Source organism: Platalea leucorodia (assembly GCF_965183815.1).
Source record: "Platalea leucorodia genome assembly, chromosome: 33".
Taxonomy (NCBI): Eukaryota; Metazoa; Chordata; class Aves; order Pelecaniformes; family Threskiornithidae; genus Platalea; species Platalea leucorodia.
Window position 1 is genome coordinate 285,705 of NC_138855.1, and position 19,451 is coordinate 305,155.

The 19,451-nt window shown below is 73.0% G+C and overlaps 2 protein-coding genes across 2 annotated transcripts; both read left to right on the forward strand.

The window, feature by feature from the left end:
- The first annotated feature begins 2,048 nt into the window (after positions 1 to 2,048).
- On the forward strand, positions 2,049 to 9,564 carry LOC309601403 (blue-sensitive opsin). Its single transcript, XM_082334397.1, has 5 exons — positions 2,049 to 2,691; positions 4,077 to 4,245; positions 4,320 to 4,485; positions 6,446 to 6,685; positions 9,366 to 9,564. The coding sequence occupies exons 1-5, from the start codon at positions 2,307 to 2,309 to the stop codon at positions 9,492 to 9,494; spliced, it is 1,089 nt and encodes a 362-aa protein (XP_082190523.1). The 5' UTR covers positions 2,049 to 2,306; the 3' UTR covers positions 9,495 to 9,564.
- Positions 9,565 to 11,815: 2,251 nt separating this feature from the next.
- On the forward strand, positions 11,816 to 15,433 carry LOC309601402 (red-sensitive opsin). Its single transcript, XM_082334396.1, has 6 exons — positions 11,816 to 11,997; positions 12,077 to 12,373; positions 13,304 to 13,472; positions 13,562 to 13,727; positions 14,473 to 14,712; positions 15,314 to 15,433. The coding sequence occupies exons 1-6, from the start codon at positions 11,889 to 11,891 to the stop codon at positions 15,425 to 15,427; spliced, it is 1,095 nt and encodes a 364-aa protein (XP_082190522.1). The 5' UTR covers positions 11,816 to 11,888; the 3' UTR covers positions 15,428 to 15,433.
- The last annotated feature ends 4,018 nt before the right edge of the window (positions 15,434 to 19,451 follow it).

Genomic DNA, 19,451 nt, shown 5'->3' on the forward strand with positions numbered 1-19,451 from the left:
GGGTCCCTCAGGGGTCCCTCAGGGGTCCCTCAGGGGCACCTCAGCCCCTCAGCAGCCCCCCGGGTCCCTCAGGGGTCCCTCAGGGGTCCCTCAGGGGCACCTCAGCCCCTCAGCAGCCCCCCGGGTCCCTCAGGGGTCCCTCAGGGGTCCCTCACGGGCACCTCAGCTGCCCCCCGGGTCCCTCAGGGGTCCCTCAGGGGCACCTCAGCCCCTCAGCAGCCCCCCGGGTCCCTCAGGGGTCCCTCAGGGGTCCCTCAGGGGCACCTCAGCCCCTCAGCAGCCCCCCGGGTCCCTCAGGGGTCCCTCAGGGGTCCCTCACGGGCACCTCAGCTGCCCCCCGGGTCCCTCAGGGGTCCCTCAGGGGCACCTCAGCCCCTCGGCAGCCCCCCCAGGTGCCTCGGCTGCCCCTGAGGTGCCCCCCGGGTACCCCGACCGCCCCCCGGGTACCCCAGCTCCCTGAGGCCCCCAGGGGGGCTCCCTCCCTCAGCCCCCCCTGCCCCACGGCAGCCACCCCGGCTGCCCCACGTCCACCCGCAGCCGCCTGCTCGGGGCAGCGCGGCCGCCCGGCCTGACCCACGGCCTTGGGTCAGCCTCCCCCAGCCCCCGCCTGCCTGGGGGGACCCACGGCCCCCCCATACAGGCACCACATAGGGCCACTGCGGCCACCCCGTACCCCGGCCGCCCCACAGCCCCCCCATACAGGCACCACATAGGGCCACCGCGGCCACCTCATACCACAGCCCCCCCGTACAGGCACCATGGCCACCAGTGCGGGGACCACGTCCCCCAGTGTGGCCACCCCACGGCCCCGGGTTGGGGACCCCCTGCCCCGTGGCAGCAGCAGGGGATGAGCGGGGCTTGGGCGCTAATCCGGCCCCACGGCCCCCCGCCATGGGGCGGCCCCCAGCCCGCTGCCGCCCCGAGGGGGCGAGGGGCTCTCCCCACGGCACCGCCGTGTCCGTGGGTTTGTCCGTCCGTCCGTCCCCTGCCCGGGGTGTCCCCCCCCCCGTAGCGGGGGGCTCCCCGCCGCCCCCCAGAGCGGGGCCGTAATCGTGTCAGCTCCGGTCCCGATTTAGCCCTAATCCCCGGCCAAGGTGATCGGCCTTGTTAACACCCTGCCGGGATTAAGGGGGCGCTCACCCCTGGCACCCCTGGGTGCTGGGGGGGGGGGGGTCCTGCCCCCGCCCAAGGCATGCTGGGACATGTAGTCCCCCCGCACCCCCGGGGGGGCCGTGACCCCCGCGCCGTCCCCAGGGACCCACGGCGGTGGCGGGACGACCCTGGTCGGCGGGGACCCCGGCACCCACCGGGTGCGCGGGGGGCTCGGGAGGGGTTTGGGGGTGCAGGCAGGAGTCGGGGGGTGCTGGGGGAGCTCAGGGGGGCTTGGGGGTGCAGGTAGGGATTAGGAGAGTTTTGGGGTGCTGGTAGGAGTCGGGGGGGTTTGGGGGTGGTGGGGGAGCTCAGGGGGGTTTGGGGGTGCAGGCAGGAGTCAGAGGGGTTTGGGGGTGCTGGGGGAGCTCAGGGGGGTTTGGGGGTGCAGGTAGGGATTAGGAGAGTTTTGAGGTGCTGGTAGGAGTCGGGGGGGTTTGGGGGTGCTGGGGGGCTCGGGAGGGATTTGGGGGTGCAGGTAGGGATTAGGAGAGTTTTGGGGTGCAGGTGGGAGCCGGGGCAGTTTGGGGGTGCAGGGTGGCCCCAGGGCACTTTTGGGGTGCAGGTAGGAGCCAGGGGGGTTTTGGGGTGCAGGTAGGGATTAGGAGAGTTTGGGGGTGCAGGGTGGTCTCAGGGGGGTTTGGGGCGCAGGTAGGAGCCGGGGGGGTTTGGGGGTGCAGGGTGGTCTCGGGGGGGGTCTCTGGGGTGCAGGCAGGGATCAGGGGGGTTTGGGGGTGCAGGGCGGGCTCCGGGGGTCTCTGGGGTGCAGCCTGGGGGCACGGGCGCCCAGGAGGGGTTTCGGGGCGGCGGCTGCCCGCGGGGGCGGTTTGGGGGCACAGAGGGTCCCGGGGGGCCCCGCCCGCCGCGGCGGGAGCTCCTTAAGCCTGGGGGGGGTCTGATACCCCCTGATCCCCCCCAACCCGCTAATCAGGGCTCGGGGGCGATTAGTCGCCCCGAAAGCGGCTTGGCGGGTGGGTAAGCCCGGCTTGGCCAGCGCCCGCCGGCCGGATAAGCCGGGCTCAGCCGCGCTTTGCGGCGTTAGCCCCGATTAGGGGCCGGGCCCCCCCCGGCCCCATCCGCCCCCCTCCCTATAAAGGGTCCCGCCGGCCGCCCCCCGGCCCGCGCCCCTCCGCGTCCCTCCGTCCGTCCCCGCCGCCATGCAGAAGCCGCGGGAGGACCGGGAGGAGCTCCCGGAGGACTTCTTCATCCCCATGGCCCTGGAGACCCCCAACCTGACGGCGCTGAGCCCCTTCCTGGTGCCGCAGACCCACCTGGGCAGCCCCGGGGTCTTCATGGGGATGTCGGCCTTCATGTTCGTGCTGATCGCCCTGGGCGTGCCCATCAACGCCCTCACCATCTTCTGCACCGCCAAGTACAAGAAGCTGCGCTCCCACCTCAACTACATCCTGGTCAACCTGGCCGTCTCCAACCTGCTGGTCATCTGCGTCGGCTCCACCACCGCCTTCTACAGCTTCTCCCAGATGTACTTCGCCCTGGGGCCCACCGCCTGCAAGATCGAGGGCTTCGCCGCCACCCTGGGAGGTAGCGGGGGGCGTCGGGACGGGGACGTCGGGGTGGGGGCGTCGGGATGGGGACGTCGGGATGGGGACGTCGGGGTGGGGGCGTCGGGATGGGGACGTCGGGCGTGGGGACGTCGGGGCGGAAGGACGCAAGGGTGTGGGGACGTTGGGCGTGGGGACGTTGGGTGTGGAGATGTTGGGACAGAAGGACACAAGGACGTGGGGACGTTGGGACAGAAGGACGCAAGGATGTGGGGACGTTGGGTGTGTGGGACATGAGGACGTCAGTGATGTGAGGACGTGGGGACATGAGGACGTGGGGACACGAGGACGTGGGGACGTTGGGTGTGCGGGACGTGAGGACGTCAGGGACGTGAGGACATGGGGACACAAGGACGTGGGGACACGAGGACGTGGGGACGTTGGGTGTGCGGGACGTGAGGACGTCAGGGACGTGAGGACGTGGGGACACGAGGACGTGGGGACACGAGGATGTGGGGACGTTGGGTGTGCGGGACGTGAGGACGTCAGGGACGTGAGGACGTGGGGACACGAGGACGTGGGGACGTGAGGACGTGGGGACGTTGGGTGTGCGGGACGTGAGGACGTCAGGGACATGAGGACATGGGGACACGAGGACGTGGGGACACGAGGACGTGGGGACGTTGGGTGTGCGGGACATGAGGACGTCAGGGACGTGAGGACGTGGGGACACGAGGACGTGGGGACGTTGGGTGTGCGGGACGTGAGGACGTCAGGGACGTGAGGACGTGGGGACACGAGGACGTGGGGACACGAGGACGTGGGGACGTTGGGTGTGCGGGACGTGAGGACGTGGGGACATGAGGACGTGGGGACACGAGGACGTGGGGACGATGGGTGTGCAGGACGTGAGGACATCAGGGACGTGAGGACGTGGGGACACGAGGACGTGGGGACACGAGGACGTGGGGACGTTGGGTGTGCGGGACGTGAGGACGTGGGGACATGAGGACATGGGGACACGAGGACGTGGGGACGTTGGGTGTGCAGGACGTGAGGACATCAGGGATGTGAGGACGTGGGGACACGAGGACGTGAGGACGTTGGGTGTGCGGGACGTGAGGACGTGGGGACATGAGGACATGGGGACACGAGGACGTGGGGACGTTGGGTGTGCAGGACGTGAGGACGTCAGGGACATGAGGACATGGGGACACGAGGACGTGGGGACACGAGGACGTGGGGACGTTGGGTGTGCGGGACGTGAGGACGTGGGGACCCGAGGCCGCGGGGCAGAGGGCCGCCCGGGCACGGGGCCAGCGGGCGCCTGGGGCCAGGGGCCCGTCGGGCGTGCGGGCCGCGGGGGCCGCGGGGCCGGGCGCGGCGGGTGGCACGGGGCGGCGGCGTCCCCTCTGTCCCCCCCAGGCATGGTCAGCCTGTGGTCGCTGGCGGTGGTGGCCTTCGAGCGGTTCCTGGTGATCTGCAAGCCCCTGGGCAACTTCACCTTCCGGGGCAGCCACGCCGTCCTGGGCTGCGCGGCCACCTGGCTCTTCGGGCTGGTGGCCGCGGTGCCCCCGCTCTTCGGCTGGAGCAGGTGCGGGGGCGGCGGGGGGCGGGCGGGGGCGCGGCGCGGCGCGGTGCGAGGCGCGGCCCTGCCTGTGCCCGCAGGTACATCCCCGAGGGGCTGCAGTGCTCCTGCGGCCCCGACTGGTACACCTCCGGCAACAAGTGGCACAACGAGTCCTACGTCCTCTTCCTCTTCTGCTTCTGCTTCGGCGTCCCCCTCGCCGTCATCGTCTGCTCCTACGGCCGCCTGCTCCTCACCCTGCGCGCGGTACCGCCCCCCGGCGCGGCGGCGGGGGGCCGGGGGGCCTGTAGCCGTGGGTGGTCTCCGGGGGGGCCTGTAGCCGTGGGTGTTCCTGGGGGACCTATAGCGGTGGGTGTTCCTGGGGGTCCTATAGGGGTGGGTGTTCTCCTGGGGGTCCTATAGGGGTGGGTGTTCCTGGGGGTCCTATAGGGGTGGGTGGTCTCCTGGGGGTCCTATAGAGATAGGTGTTCTCCTGGGGGACCTATAGCGGTGGGTGGTCTCCTGGGGGTCCTATAGGGGTGGGTGTTCCTGGGGGTCCTATGGGGTGGGTGTTCTTCTGGGGGTCCTTATAGACGTGGGTGTTCTCCTGGGGGTCCTATGGGGTGGGTGTTCCTGGGGGTCCTATAGCAGTGGGTGGTCTCCTGGGGATCCTATAGGGGTGGGTGGTCTCCTGGGGGTCCTATAGCAGTGGGTGGTCTCCTGGGGGTCCTATAGAGATAGGTGTTCTCCTGGGGGACCTATAGCAGTGGGTGGTCTCCTGGGGGTCCTATAGAGATAGGTGTTCTCCTGGGGGTCCTATAGGGGTGGGTGGTCTCCTGGGGATCCTATAGGGGTGGGTGGTCTCCTGGGGGTCCTATGGGGTGGGTGTTCTTCTGGGGGTCCTTATAGACGTGGGTGTTCTCCTGGGGGTCCTATAGGGGTGGTTGGTCTACTGGGGGTCCTATAGAGATGCGTGTTCCTGGGGTTCCTATAGCAGTGGGTGTTCTCCTGGGGATCCTATAGCGGTGGGTGGTCTCCTGGGGGTCCTATAGGGATGGGTGTTCTCCTGGGGGACCTATAGCGGTGGGTGTTCCTGGGGGTCCTATAGGGGTGGGTGGTCTCCCGGGGGACCTATAGCGGTGGGTGTTCCTGGGGGTCCTATAGGGGTGGGTGTTCTCCTGGGGGACCTATAGGGGTGGGTGTTCCTGGGGGACCTATAGAGATGGGTGTTCTTCCGGGGGACCTATAGAGGTGGGTGTTCTCCCGGTGGACCTATAGGGGTGGGTGTTCTCCAGGGGGTCCTGTAGGGGTGGCTGTTCCTCGGGGGGGTCCTATAGGGGTGGGTGTTCCTCTGCGGGACCCTATAGGGGTGGGCACTCTCCAGGGGGACCCTATAGGGACGGGTGTTCCCCAGGGGTTAGAGGGGGTCCTATAGGGGTGGTCATTTCTTGGGGGAACCCTATAGGGGTTGCTGTTCTCCAGGGAGTCCTATAGGGGTGGTCGTTCCTCGGGGGGACCCTATGGAGACGGCTGTTCCCCAGGGATTAGAGGGGACCCTATGGAGATGGTCGTTCCCTGGGGGGACCCTATAGCGCTGGCCGTTCCCCGGGGGTCAGAGGGGACCCTATAGCGCTGGCCATTCCCCGGTGGGACCCTACAGCACAGGCCGTTCCCCAGGGGTCAGCGGGGCCCCTATAGCGCTGGCCATTCCCCGGTGGGACCCTATAGCACAGGCCGTTCCCCAGGGGTCAGAGGGGACCCTATAGCGCTGGCCATTCCCCGGTGGGACCCTATAGCACAGGCCGTTCCCCAGGGGTCAGAGGGGACCCTATGGAGCCAGCCATTCCCTGGCGGGCCCCTATAGCACAGGCCGTTCCCTGGGGGTCAGCGGGGACCCTATAGCGCTGGCCGTTCCCCGGGGGTCAGCGGGGCCCCTATAGCGCGGCCGTTCCCTGGAGGGACCCTATAGCACAGGCCGTTCCCCGGGGGTCAGCGGGGACCCTATAGCGCTGGCCGTTCCCCGGGGGTCAGCGGGGCCCCTATAGCGCGGCCGTTCCCTGGAGGGACCCTATAGCACAGGCCGTTCCCCGGGGGTCAGCGGGGACCCTATAGCGCTGGCCATTCCCTGGCGGGCCCCTATAGCGCTGGCCGTTCCCCGGGGGTCAGCGGGGCCCCTATAGCGCGGCCGTTCCCCGGCGGGCCCCTATAGCGCGGCCGTTCCCCGCAGGTGGCGAAGCAGCAGGAGCAGTCGGCCACGACGCAGAAGGCGGAGCGGGAGGTGACCAAGATGGTGGTGGTGATGGTGCTGGGCTTCCTGGTCTGCTGGGCGCCCTACTCCGCCTTCGCCCTCTGGGTGGTGACGCACCGGGGCCAGGCCTTCGAGGTGGGGCTGGCCTCCGTCCCCTCCGTCTTCTCCAAGGCCTCCACCGTCTACAACCCCGTCATCTACGTCTTCATGAACAAGCAGGTGGGGCCGGGGGGCCGTGGCGGGGGCCGGGGGGCTGTCGGGGGGCCGTGGGGTGCCGGGGGGCCATGGGGGGGGGCGGGGGGCTGTCGGGGTGCCATGGGGTGCCATGGGGCCATGGGGGGTGCCATGGGGCTGTCGGGGTGCCATGGGGTGCCATGGGGCGATGGGGGGTGCCATGGGGCTGTCGGGGTGTCATGGGGTGCCATGGGGCAATGGGGGGTGCCGTGGGGTGATGGGGGGTGCCATGGGGTGCCATGGGGTGATGGGGGGTGCCATGGGGCTGTTGGGGTGCCATGGGGTGCCATGGGGCGATGGGGGGTGCCATGGGGCTGTCGGGGTGCCGTGGGGTGCCGTGGGGCAATGGGGGGTGCCGTGGGGCTGTCGGGGTGTCATGGGGAGATGGGGGGTGCCATGGGGTGCCGTGGGGTGATGGGGGGTGCCATGGGGCTGTTGGGGTGCCATGGGGTGCCATGGGGCGATGGGGGGTGCCGTGGGGCGATGGGGGGTGCCGTGGGGCTGTCGGGGTGTCATGGGGAGATGGGGGGTGCCATGGGGTGCTGTGGGGTGATGGGGGGTGCCATGGGGCTTTTGGGGTGCCATGGGGTGCCATGGGGCCATGGGGGGTGCCATGGGGTGCCATGGGGCGATGGGGGGTGCCAGGGGGCTGTCGGGGTGCCATGGGGTGCCATGGGGCGATGGGGGTGCCATGGGGTGCCATGGGGCTGTCAGGGTGCCATGGGGCCATGGGGGGTGCTGGGGGGCTGTCGGGGTGCCGTGGGGCAATGGGGGGTGCCATGGGGCAATGGGGGGTGCCATGGGGTGCCATGGGGTGATGGGGGGCTGCCATGGGGTGCCGTGGAGCTGTCAGGGGGTGCCGTGGGGTGCCGTGGGGCTGTCAGGGGGTGCCATGGGGTGCCATGGGGTGATGGGGGGCTGCCATGGGGTGCCGTGGGGCGCTGTGGGGTGCCATGGGGCGATGGGGTGCCGTGGGGCTGTCAGGGGGTGCCATAGCGTGCTATGGGGTGCCGTGGGGTGCCATGGGGTGCCATGGGGCGCTGTGGGGTGCCGTGGGGCGCTGTGGGGTGCCATAGCGTGCTATGGGGTGCCGTGGGGTGCCATGGGGCGCTGTGGGGTGCCGTGGGGCGCTGTGGGGTGCCATAGCGTGCTATGGGGTGCCGTGGGGCTGTCAGGGGGTGCCATAGCGTGCTATGGGGTGCCGTGGGGCACCGTGGGGCGCTGTGGGGTGCCATGGGGTGCCGTGGGGTGCCATAGCGTGCTATGGGGTGCCGTGGGGCTGTCAGGGGGTGCCATAGCGTGCTATGGGGTGCCGTGGGGTGCCATGGGGCGCTGTGGGGTGCCATGGGGTGCCGTGGGGTGCCATAGCGTGCTATGGGGTGCCGTGGGGCTGTCAGGGGGTGCCATAGCGTGCTATGGGGTGCCGTGGGGCACCGTGGGGCGCTGTGGGGTGCCATGGGGTGCCGTGGGGTGCCATAGCGTGCTATGGGGTGCCGTGGGGCGCCGTGGGGCGCTGTGGGGTGCCATGGGGTGCCGTGGGGCGCTGTGGGGTGCCATAGCGTGCTATGGGGTGCCGTGGGGCTGTCAGGGGGTGCCATAGCGTGCTATGGGGTGCCGTGGGGCACCGTGGGGCGCTGTGGGGTGCCATGGGGCACCGTGGGGCGGGGGTCAGAGGGGCCTGAGGGGTGCCCCCACCCCGGCACGGTGATGGCAGCCGTGTCCTGGGGACGGCCCAGTAACGCCCAGTAACAGCCCAGTAACCCCCCAGTGACACCCCAGTAACGCCCCAGTGACACACCCCAGTAACAGCCCAGTAACCCCACCGTGACACCCCAGTAACACACCCCAGTAACACACACCGGTAACACACACTGGTAACACACACCAGTAACAGCCCAGTAACCCCCCAGTGACACCCCAGTGACACCCCCCAGTAACACACCCCAATAACAGCCCAATAACAGCCCAGTGACACCCCAGTAACTCAACAGCCCAGTAACCCCCCAGTGACACCCCAGTAACACCCCAGTAACCCCCCGGTGACACCCCAGTAACAGCCCAGTACCCCCCCGGTGACACCCCAGTAACACACCCCAGTGATGCCCCAGTAACAGCCCAGTGACACCCCAGTAACTCCCCAGTAACACCCCAGTAACACACCCCAGTAACACCCCAGTAACCCAACAGCCCAGTAACCCCCCAGTGACACCCCAGTAACACCCCAGTACCCCCCCGGTGACACCCCAGTAACAGCCCAGTACCCCCCCGGTGACACCCCAGTAAGACGCCCCAGTGATCTGGTGATGCCCCAGTGACACCCCAGTAACCCGCCCCAGTAACACCCCAGTAAGAGCCCTGTGACTCCCTGAGGACCCCCCAGTACCACCCCAGCACCCCCCCAGTGCCATCCCAGTAACCCCCCAGTACCGTGCCCCAGTGCCACCCCAGTAAATCCCAGTGCCGTCCCAGTAACGCCCGGGCTGCGCGCCTGGTGGCACGGGGGACGCCCCGTTGCGCGCAGGGTCGGGGGGGGGGGGGGGACACGATACTGGCAGGGGGTGACGCCATCGGGGGGGGGGGGGTGACGCTATCGGGGGGTGTGTGACGTCATCGGGGGGGGGTGTGACGTCATCGGGGGGGTGTGTGACGCTCTCGCCCTCCCCAGTTCCGCTCCTGCATGCTGAAGCTGGTGTTCTGCGGGAGGAGCCCCTTCGGGGACGAGGACGACGTCTCGGGATCCTCGCAGGCCACCCAGGTCTCCTCCGTCTCCTCCAGCCAGGTCTCGCCCGCGTAGGCCGCCCCACGGCGCGCGCCGCCCCACGGCGCGCTCTGCCCCCCCACCCGGGGCGGGCGCGCGCGGCGGGCCCGCCCGCCCGCCGTGGGGCGGCCCCACGGCTCCGTTGTACATACACCCCCCCCCCCCCCACGCTGTACCCCGCGGCATTAAACGCTGGAGACGCAGCCTCCGCCTCCGCGCGGGCCGGGGGTCGCCGCGCCCCACGGCCGCCCCACGGCCGCCCCACGGCCGCCCCGGGAGCCGGCCCGCGGGGGAGCCGCGCGGCCGAGTTCTGCTAGTAGTGAACTTTTTCCCAGCGCAAAGAGTTCAGAACTGGCGGAATTCCTGTCGCACGGCCCGGGGCGGGCGCGGCCCCGCGGGGCGCACGGCGCTCGCCGCGGCCCCCCTGCCCCACGGCAGCCCCCGCTGCCCCCCAGCGCCCCGCGGCAGCCCCGCGCCGGCCTGCGGAGTCCCACGGTGACCCCACGCCACCCCGTTGTGCCCCACGTCACCCCACGGCGGCCCGTGGTGTCCCACGGAGGCCCGTGGCACCCCACGGCAGCCCCACAGCGGCCCGTGGTGGCCCCACAGCAGCCCCACAGTGGCCGCTGGCGTCCTGCGGCAGCCCCACAGCGGCCCGTGGTGGCCCCACAGCACCCCGTAACGTCCCACCGCAGCCCCACAGCGCCCCACGTCGCCCCCCACGCGGCGCCCCACGGCCACCCCGCGTCCCCCAGCCCCACGGCACTTACCCGCCCCGGCTCCAGCGGGGTCCGCCTGCCCCCCGGGCGCTGTGGGGAGAGGGACGGGGAGCGGGGGGCCCTGCCCGAAACGGGGGTCCCGCGCCCCGCCAGCGCGCCCCACGCCCAGCGCCCCGCTCTCCCTGCCGCCGCCGCCGCCGCGCCCCCTTTTCCCCTCCCGGGGGATTAAAGTTTCCGGCGTCCCCCCTAATCGCGCTCCCCCGGGGCGACCCGAAAATCCCCGGATTAGGGGGGGGCGCTGCCGGCCGCCCCGGGGGCGGATTAGGGCCGGGGCTGGGGGGCGACGGCCCCGGGGGAGCCCCCCCCCCCCCCCGGGACCCCCGTCGGGGCGCGGCCCCCCACCTTTGGGGCTCCCCCTCGTTAATCCCCCCCCCCCGCCGGGCCTAATTGCTAATTAAGGCTGCGGGCTATTTCAAGGGTGCCGTGGGAGGGTGGGGGGGCCCCTTCCCCCCGCGCCCTACTTGGCCCCGCGCCGCCGCCCCCCCCGGTGATGTAACCGCCGCGGCCCCCTGACCGCGATCTGTCGGCCTCGGCGCCCCGGCGCCGGGGGGCGGGAGGGGGCCCAGCGCCCCGCCGTGGGGTGGGAGGGGGGCTGGCACCCCGCTATGTGGGGCAGGAGGGGGGCTGGCACCCCGCCGTGGGGCAGGAGGGGGCCCAGCGCCCCACCATGGGGCAGGAGGGGGTCCGACACCCCGCTATGTGGGGCAGGAGGGGGTCCAGCACCCCGCCATGGGGCGGGAGGGAGTCTTACAGCCCACCGTGGGGCAGGAGGGGGTCTGACACCCCGCCATGGGGCAGGAGGGGCTCCAATACCCCGCCATGGGGCAGGAGGGGCTCCAATACCCCGCCATGGGGCGGGAGGGGGTCTGACACCCCACTGTGGGGCAGGAGGGGGTCCCAGCACCCCGCCGTGGGGCAGGAGGGGGTCTGACACCCCGCCATGGGGCAGGAGGGGGCCCAGTGCCCCGCCGTGGGGCAGGAGGGGGTCCGACACCCCGCCGTGGGGCAGGAGGGGGTCTGACACCCCACCGTGGGGCAGGGGGGGGTCTGACACCCCGCCATGGGGCAGGAGGGGGTCCCGACACCCCACCGTGGGGCAGGAGGGGGTCCCAGCACCCCGCCATGGGGCAGGAGGGGGCCCAGCGCCCCGCCATGGGGCAGGAGGGGGTCCCAGCACCCCGCCATGGGGCAGGAAGGACCCCGGCCCCCCGCGTCATGGGGCGGGAGAGCGTGGGGAGCCCCCGGCCACGCCGCAGCCGGGGGGCCGGCGATGGCGCCGGCGATGGCCAGCGGTGGCCACGGCCCCGTGCCGCTGCCCCGGCGGCGCAGCGCCCCGGTCGGGGCCGGGGGGGCCCGCGGCCGCCCTCGTTAGCCAAAGGGGCCGCCAGGAAATGGCGGGTGACGGGATTAGCCCGCGGCGTCAATCCCAATCAGCGCTCACCCCGGCTGCTCGGCAAAGCGGGCGGGTGAGGCCGGGCCGGCCCGGGGGGGCCCCGTGCCCGCGGCCCAATTAAGGGATCAGGGGGCTTTGGGGGGGACGGGGGGCTAATCCGGGGGGGTGGGTATAAGAAGCGGGGAGCGGGCGGCGGGCGGCAGAGCCCGGCGCCGAGACCCCCCCCTGCTCCCCGGTCTCCTCTCCTTGGCAGGCGACATGGCGGCGGGCTGGGAGACGGCGGCGTTCGCCGCGCGCCGGCGGCACGAGGACGAGGACACCACGCGGGACAGCGTCTTCACCTACACCAACAGCAACAACACCCGCGGTGAGCGGCCGGCGGCGGCGGCGGGGGGGAGGCGGGGACGGGGGGCAGGCGCTGAGCCCCCCCCTCCCCGCCGCCCCAGGTCCCTTCGAGGGTCCCAACTACCACATCGCCCCGCGGTGGGTCTACAACCTGACCTCGCTCTGGATGATCTTCGTGGTGGTGGCCTCCATCTTCACCAACGGGCTGGTGCTGGTGGCCACCTGGAAGTTCAAGAAGCTGCGTCACCCCCTCAACTGGATCCTGGTCAACCTGGCGGTGGCCGACCTGGGGGAGACCGTCATCGCCAGCACCATCAGCGTCATCAACCAGATCTCCGGCTACTTCATCCTGGGCCACCCGCTCTGCATCATCGAGGGCTACACCGTCTCCGCCTGCGGTGAGGGCGGGGGGGACGGGGGTGCTGGGAGCCGTGGGGTGGGGCTGGGGGGTGCTGGGAGCCGTGGGGTGGGGCTGTGGGGTGCTGGGAGCCATGGGGCAGGGCTGGGGGGTGCTGGGAGCCATGGGGTGGGGCTGGGGGGTGCTGGGAGCCATGGGGTGGGGCTGGGGGGTGCTGGGAGCCGTGGGGTGGGGCTGTGGGGTGGGTCTGTGGGGTGCTGGGAGCCATGGGGCAGGGCTGGGGGGTGCTGGGAGCCGTGGGGAAGGGGCTGGGGGGTGCTGGGAGCCATGGGGCAGGGCTGCGGGGTGCTGGGAGCCGTGGGGTGGGGCTGGGGGGTGGGTCTGTGGGGTGCTGGGAGCCATGGGGCAGGGCTGGGGGGTGCTGGGAGCCGTGGGGCAGGGGCTGGGGGGTGCTGGGAGCCGTGGGGCAGGGCTGGGGGGTGCTGGGAGCCGTGGGGCAGGGGCTGGGGGGTGCTGGGAGCCGTGGGGCAGGGGCTGGGGGGTGCTGGGAGCCATGGGGTGGGGCTGGGGGGTGCTGGGAGCCATGGGGCAGGGCTGGGGGGTGCTGGGAGCTGTGGGGTGGGGCTGGGGGGTGCTGGGAGCCGTGGGGTGGGTCTGTGGGGTGGGTCTGTGGGGTGCTGGGAGCCATGGGGCAGGGCTGGGGGGTGCTGGGAGCCGTGGGGAAGGGGCTGTGGGGTGCTGGGAGCCGTGGGGCAGGGGCTGGGGGGTGCTGGGAGCCGTGGGGCAGGGGCTGGGGGGTGCTGGGAGCCGTGGGGCAGCTCTGTGGGGTGCTGGGAGCCGTGGGGCAGGGCTGGGGGGGCCGAGTGCCCCACACCGCAGCCCCGGGCGGGCCGGAGGATACCCCGAGAGCCCCGGGAGCCCCGGGGCCGCCCGCCGTGGGGCCGCCCCCCTGACGCCCCCGGCCCCCCAGGCATCACGGCGCTGTGGTCGCTGGCCATCATCTCCTGGGAGCGGTGGTTCGTCGTCTGCAAGCCCTTCGGCAACATCAAGTTCGACGGGAAGCTGGCGGTGGCCGGCATCCTCTTCTCCTGGGTCTGGTCCTGCGCCTGGACCGCGCCCCCCATCTTCGGCTGGAGCAGGTGGGGCGGGGGCGCGGCGGGGGGCGGCGGGCCCCACGGCGGCCCCGCGCCCCACGGCCGTCCCCCCACCCCGCCTCCGTGCCCCCCAGGTACTGGCCCCACGGGCTGAAGACCTCCTGCGGCCCCGACGTCTTCAGCGGCAGCTCGGACCCGGGGGTGCAGTCCTACATGGTGGTGCTGATGGTCACCTGCTGCTTCTTCCCCCTCGCCATCATCGTCCTCTGCTACCTCCAAGTCTGGCTGGCCATCCGGGCGGTGAGCGCCGCGCTGCGCCGCACGGGGCGCCCCGGCCCCGCGGGGAGCCCCCCGCCCCACGGAGGCCCCCGGGAGCCCCCCCCCCGCCCCATGGAGCCCCCTGGGAGACCCCACTGCCCCACAGAGACCCCCGAGACACCCAGGAGCCCATCCCTGCCCCACAAAGCCCCCCGGGACCCCACCACTGCCCCCTGGGACCCCCGGGAGCCCATCTCCGCCCCACAGAGACCCCTGGGAGCCCATCCCTGCCCCACAGAGCCCCCCAGGAGCCCACCCCCACCCCATGGAGCCCCCCAAGAGCCCATCCCCGCCCCACAGAGACCCCCGGGAGCCCATCCCCACCCCACAGAGCCCTCTGGGACCCCCGGCAGCTCAGCTGCCCCCCATAGACCCCCCCACGGAGCCCATCTCCCCTTGCAGCCCCCCCATGGGGCCCATCTCCCCCCATAGCCCCCCCATAGCCCCCCCATGGGGCCCATCTCCCCCCCCATAGGCCCCCATAGCCCCCCATGGGGCCCATCTCCCCCCATAGAGCCCCCCATAGCCCCCCATGGGGCCCATCTCCCCCCCCATAGAGCCCCCCATAGCCCCCCATGGGGCCCATCTCCCCCCATAGGCCCCCCATAGCCCCCCATGGGGCCCATCTCCCCCCATACCCCCCCCCAGCCCCCCCATGGGGCCCATCTCCCCCCCTAGCCCCCCCTGCCCCCCGAGCCCCCCTCCCCGCTGACCCCCCTCCCCGCAGGTGGCCGCCCAGCAGAAGGAGTCGGAGTCGACGCAGAAGGCGGAGAAGGAGGTGTCGCGCATGGTGGTGGTGATGATCGTGGCCTACTGCTTCTGCTGGGGGCCCTACACCATCTTCGCCTGCTTCGCCGCCGCCAACCCCGGCTACGCCTTCCACCCGCTGGCCGCCGCCCTGCCCGCCTACTTCGCCAAGAGCGCCACCATCTACAACCCCATCATCTACGTCTTCATGAACCGGCAGGTGGGCGGCGGCGCGGGGCCGGGGGCCGAGCCGGGGACACGGGGAGAGGGGGCTGGGATGGGGACACGGGGCTGGGATGGGGACACGGGGCTGGGATGGGGGACACGGGGCTGGGATGGGGACACGGGGCTGGGATGGGGACATGGAGCTGGGATGGGGACACGGAGCTGGGATGGGGACACGGGGCTGGGATGGGGACACGGGGCTGGGATGGGGACACGGGGCTGGGATGGGGACATGGAGCTGGGATGGGGACACGGGGCTGGGATGGGGACACGGGGCTGGGATGGGGACACGGGGCTGGGATGGGGACATGGAGCTGGGATGGGGACACGGGGCTGGGATGGGGACACGGGGCTGGGATGGGGGACACGGGGCTGGGATGGGGACACGGGGCTGGGATGGGGGACACGGGGCTGGGACACAGAACATGGAGCTGAGACAGGAGACGTCGTGCTGGGACGTGGGATTTGCAGCGGGGAGAGGGCACACGGAGCCGGGCCGGGGCACACGGAGCCGGGCCGGGGCACACGGAGCTGGGATGGGGCACACGGGGCCCGGCCACAGGCCCGTCCCCGCCCGACGCCGCGCTCTCCCGCAGTTCCGCAACTGCATCCTGCAGCTCTTCGGGAGGAAGGTGGACGACGGCTCCGAGGTCTCCACCTCCCGCACCGAGGTCTCCTCCGTCTCCAACTCCTCCGTCTCGCCCGCTTAACCCCCCCAATAAAGCTCCGCTCTCGGCCGCCCCGCGGGCTCCTCCACCGTCCCGTCGGCCCCGGGGTGCGAAGGGGGCAGCGCCCGCCCCCCCGCCGGGCTCGCAGCCAATGGGGGGGCCGCCTCGGCGGCGCGCCGCGCAGCCATTGGCGGGAGGCGGTGTCAGTCAGGGGAGCGCGCACCCCTCCCCTCCCCGCCCGCCGCTCGCCCCGCCCGCCCCGTTCCCGCGGGCGCCTGGGCCAATCAGAAGAGAGGGGTCACGGGGCAGCGCCTCCGCCAATCGCGGGGGGCGGCGTCACCGGGGAGGGCGGGGCGCGCGCGGCGCTGCGCTTCCTCCTCGGGCGGGCCGCGGCGCCGGGCGGCCAATCAGGAGAGGGCGGGCCGGCGGCGGCGGCCAATCAGCGCGCCGGCCGGGGAAGAGGGGGCGGGGCTCCGGTCGCCGTTAGCCGTTTCGAACGGCGGCGGCGGGGCGGAGCCGCACCGGGGGGGAGACGTCACCGCCGCCCCGCGCCTGGCCACGCCCCGCCCGCGCCCATTGGCGGAGCGGGGAGGGGCGGGCAGGCGGCGCGCGCCGCGCTCCCATTGGCGGGGAGGGGCGGGGGGGCGGGCGCGGAGCGGGGCGGGGGGGGGCGGACACGCGCACACACGCAGCCCCACGTGCCGGTCGCGCGAGCGCCGCGCGCTGGTCGGGCGGGAGAGGGGAGGGGGCGGCGCTCAGCGCTCTGATTGGCGGAGGCGGGAAGGGGCGCACGCGCCCGGCCCGTGGCGGCGGCGGGAGGGGGGGGGGCAGTGACGTGGCGTCCCCGCCAGCGCCGCGCTCTGATTGGCGGAAAAGGGCGGGAATGGCGCGCGCCCGCGCTAATTGGCAGAAAAGAGCGGGAATGGCGCGCGCCGACCCGTTAACGGCGGGGGGGGCGGCCACGTCGGGGGGTACCGCGATCGCCGCCCTCTGATTGGCTGAAAAGGGCGGGAGGGGCGCGCGCCGGCCCGTTAACGGCGGGGGGGGGGGGAGCCCACGTGGGGGTAGCGCGAGCGCCGCCCTCTGATTGGCAGAAAAGGGCGGGAGGGGCGCGCGCCCAGCCGTTAACGGCAGGAGTGGCAGGAACAGGTGGCCGCTGCGCGAGCGCCGCCCTCCGATTGGCTGAAAAGGGCGGGAGGGGCGCGCGCCCTCTCTGATTGGCTGAAAAGGGCGGGAATGGCGCGCGCCGACCCGTTAACGGCGGGGGGGGGAGCCCACGTGGGGGTAGCGCGAGCACCACCCTCTGATTGGCTGAAAAGGGCGGGAGGGGCGCGCTCCCTCTCTGATTGGCGGAAAAGGGAGGGAGGGGTGCGTGCTGCCTCTGATTGGCTGAAAAGGGCGGGAATGGCGCGCGCCGACCCGTTAACGGGGGGAGGCCACGTGGGGGTAGCGCGAGCGCCGCCCTCTGATTGGCTGAAAAGGGCGGGAGGGGCGCACGCCGGCCTTGATTGGCTGAAAAGGGCGGGAGGGGCGTTCACCCACTCTGATTGGCTGAAAAGGGCGGGAGGGGCGCACGCTGAGCCGTTAACGGGGGGGGGGGCATGTGGGAGGGGGTAGAGCGAGCGCCGCCCTCTGATTGGCTGCAAAGGTGGGCAGGGCGCTCGGCCACGCTGATTGGCTGAAAAGGGCGGGAATGGCGCGCGCCGGCCCGTTAACGGCGGGGGGGGGGAGCCCACGTGGGGGTAGCGCGAGCGCCGCCCTCTGATTGGCTGAAAAGGGCGGGAGGGGCGCGCGCCCAGCCGTTAACGGCAGGAGTGGCAGGAACAGGTGGCCGCTGCGCGAGCGCCGCCCTCCGATTGGCTGAAAAGGGCGGGAGGGGCGCGCGCCCTCTCTGATTGGCTGAGAAGGGCGGGAATGGCGCGCGCCGACCCGTTAACGGGGGGGGGGGGAGCCCACGTGGGAGTAGCGCGAGCGCCGCCGTCTGATTGGCTGAAAAGGGCGGGAGGGGCGCGCTCCCTCTCTGATTGGCGGAAAAGGGAGGGAGGGGTGCGTGCCGGCTCTGATTGGCTGAAAAGGGCGGGAAGGGAGTGCGGCACGCTCTGATTGGTGGAAAATGGCGGGAATGGCGCGCGCCGACCTGTTAACGGGGGAGCCCACGTGGGGGTAGCACGAGCGCCGCCCTCTGATTGGCTGAAAAGGGCGGGAGGGGTGCGTGCCGGCTCTGATTGGCGGAAAAGGGCGGGAGGGGCGCGCGCCCTCTCTGATTGGCTGAAAAGGGCGGGAGGGGTGCGTGCCGGCTCTGATTGGCGGAAAAGGGCGGGAGGGGCGCGTGCAGGCTCTGATTGGCTGAAAAGGGCGGGAGGGGCGTGCGGCACGCTCTGATTGGCGGAAAATGGCGGGAATGGCGCGCGCCGACCTGTTAACGGGGGAGCCCACGTGGGGGTAGCGCGAGCGCCGCCCTCTGATTGGCTAAAAAGGGCGGGAGGGGCGCGCTCCCTCTCTGATTGGCGGAAAAGGGCGGGAGGGGCGCGCGCCGAGCCCCTAAGCACGGGGGGAGGGGGCGGCCAAGTGGGTGTCGCGCGGACGCTGCGCCGTGATTGGCTGAAGAGGGCGCGCGCCGGCGCTGATTGGCAGGAAAGGGCGGGAGGGGCGGGGAGAGCGTCGCACCGTTTCCGGCGGGGAGGGCACGTGCCCATCACGCGAGCGCCGCGCTCCCATTGGCGGGGAGCGGGCGGGTGGGGGCGGGAGCGTCGCTCCGATTGGCGGGAGCGGCGCCCGGCCCCGCCCCCGGCACCTGAGGGCGCAGTGGCGGGAAGGGGCCGCCATTTTGCCCCGCCGCAGCCCGGCCGGGGCGGGGGGGGCGGCGGTTCCCTCCCGGCTCTGAGGTGCCCGGGTCCGGCCGCGCTCCCTCGGCCCCGCCATGGCGCCCGGGCGGAGGCCGCGGTGCGGGGGGCAGCCCCCGGGGAGGCGCGGCCGAGCGCCCGGCCCCCAGGTGGGTGCGCGGCGGGGGGCGCGGCGGGGGCGGGATGGGGTCACCGGGGCGCTGGCTGCTCCGGAGGGGCTGCGAGGGAACGGGGGGCACCGGCTGCCCCCAGCACCCCCGTGCTGGGTCTGCCACCCCCGGCTCCCCGCGGCCCCCTGCGCCTCTGCGCCTTGTGTCCCTCGTCCTCAGCGTCCCCGTGCCCCCGTCCCTCGTGTCCCAGCCCCCCCCGTCCCCCCGTCCCCGGCCTCCCAGCGGCCTCGGTGAGGGGCTGGCGCGCAGGGCGTACGCGGGGGACGGACGTGGGACACGCGAGGGGTCACCCACGGGGGACACGGGACGCGCGAGGGTCACCTATGGGGGACGTGGGACAGGCAGGGGACACGTGAGGGTCACCCACAGGGGACGTGGGGCGTGCAGGGGACAGGCAGGGTCCCCACGGGGGGCAGGGGACACGCGGGTGACACGCAGGGTCGCCCACAGGGGACGCAGGGCACACGAGGGTCAGCTATGGGGGACGTGGGACAGGCAGGGTCCCCACGAGGGGCAGGGGACATGCAGGGACCCCCACGGGGGACGGGCAGGGGACCCCCGGGGTCCCCACGGGGGACATGGGACCGGCAGGGGACCCCCGGGGGACACGGGACCGGCAGGGGACGGGCAGGGTCCCCACGGGGGACAGGGGTCGCCTGGGGTCACGGGCTCGCGCGGCGGGGGCGTGTCCGCCCGCGGAGGGGGGCGTGCCCGCGTAGCCCCGCCCCCGCCGCCCCGGCCCCGCCCCCCCGGCCCGCAGCGCGCCGCGCCTCGGGCACCGCCGCAGCGCCGGGAGCCATGGGCCGGTACGGGGGGGGCGTGGGAACGGGGGGGGGCGTGAATGGGGGGCGCGTGGGAACGGGGGGGGGCGTGAATGGGGGGCGCGTGGGAACGGGGGGACGCGCGTGAATGGGGGGTGCGTGGGAACGGGGGGACGCGCGTGAATGGGGGATGTGCGTGAATGGGGGGGCTGCGAACGGGGGGGGCGGGGGGCGCGGCCGGGTGTTGCATTGCGGGGGGGGGGTGGGGGGGGGCGAGCACACGCGCGTGCCC